The sequence below is a fragment of the Penaeus monodon genome, chromosome 27 (genome assembly GCF_015228065.2).
Source record: "Penaeus monodon isolate SGIC_2016 chromosome 27, NSTDA_Pmon_1, whole genome shotgun sequence".
Lineage (NCBI taxonomy): Eukaryota > Metazoa > Arthropoda > Malacostraca > Decapoda > Penaeidae > Penaeus > Penaeus monodon.
In genome coordinates, this window is record NC_051412.1 from 16,438,068 (window position 1) to 16,438,981 (window position 914).

Sequence of the window (914 nt, forward strand, 5' to 3'; positions counted from 1 at the left end):
TCTCCTCCTCCTCCTCCGGTTCCTGTACTTTTAAGTGTAGTGTAAACATATGTTACATCGGGAGAAGATCTCTAATTCGTCTATAAGAAATGTTTTCATAGCCAGTGCCAGATTAATGTAACCGAAGACGATGGACATATCACATCCTAACAGTTTTCTGCAGCAGGAAGAATATCGGTTAACCACGTTCAGCGAACATGAGACATCTCCCATCGATACCACTAGAGTATACAGGAACATGCCGTTCGTCAGCTACGATTGTCTAAGATACGAAGAAAAGCGATTAGGAACCTTCATCGACTGGCCTCATGAATGGCTGAAACCGTCAGAATTGGCGGCCGACGGATTTTACTATCTCAGGAAAGATGATCACTGTGCGTGTATCTTCTGCAGAGGGATAGTTGGAGCCTGGGAAAAAACTGACACGCCAAGAGGAGAACATGAACGCCATTTTCCCCACTGCCCCTTTATTAGGGGTCAGCCAACTGGAAATGTTCCCATTGTTCAAGGCAATATCTTAGCCAGGTTACCGGTACTACATGCGAGTCTGGACGATTGCGGATCAAGACGTGTTGAGGCCGACGCTTGCAGATTTTCGTCGAGACATATGGCCGGATCGTATCCCGAATGCAGTGAGTGGTTTGGTATCTTTTATCGCTGATTAGTGTTTATGAACACTGTATCTAACTCTTTAACTCCTTGAGCTCAATCCAGATTTATTCCCTGCTATCGTTTCGTCTCACAGGAGGATCTCCGGATGAAACTGGTCTCTACCAGCATTCTGGACCGAAACGAAGTGATTTCACGACATTAGATAGCCGATTGAAGAGCTATGTCGAAGGATGGCCCATCCTCGGTCTGCATGCACGAGATCTTGCCGAAGCTGGATTTTTCTACTGTGGTACAATGTTTTT

The 914-nt window shown here is 45.7% G+C and overlaps 1 protein-coding gene across 1 annotated transcript in view; it reads left to right on the forward strand.

Moving 5' to 3' along the window:
• The first annotated feature begins 10 nt into the window (after positions 1-10).
• LOC119590431 (baculoviral IAP repeat-containing protein 3-like) overlaps positions 11-914 on the forward strand; it is a 2,294-nt gene continuing 1,390 nt past the window's right edge. Inside the window, exons 1-2 of the mRNA XM_037939095.1 lie at positions 11-632; positions 746-901. Coding sequence (XP_037795023.1) covers positions 131-632; positions 746-901 — 658 coding nt within the window. The 5' untranslated portion in view covers positions 11-130. The remainder of the gene's footprint in view (positions 633-745; positions 902-914) is intronic.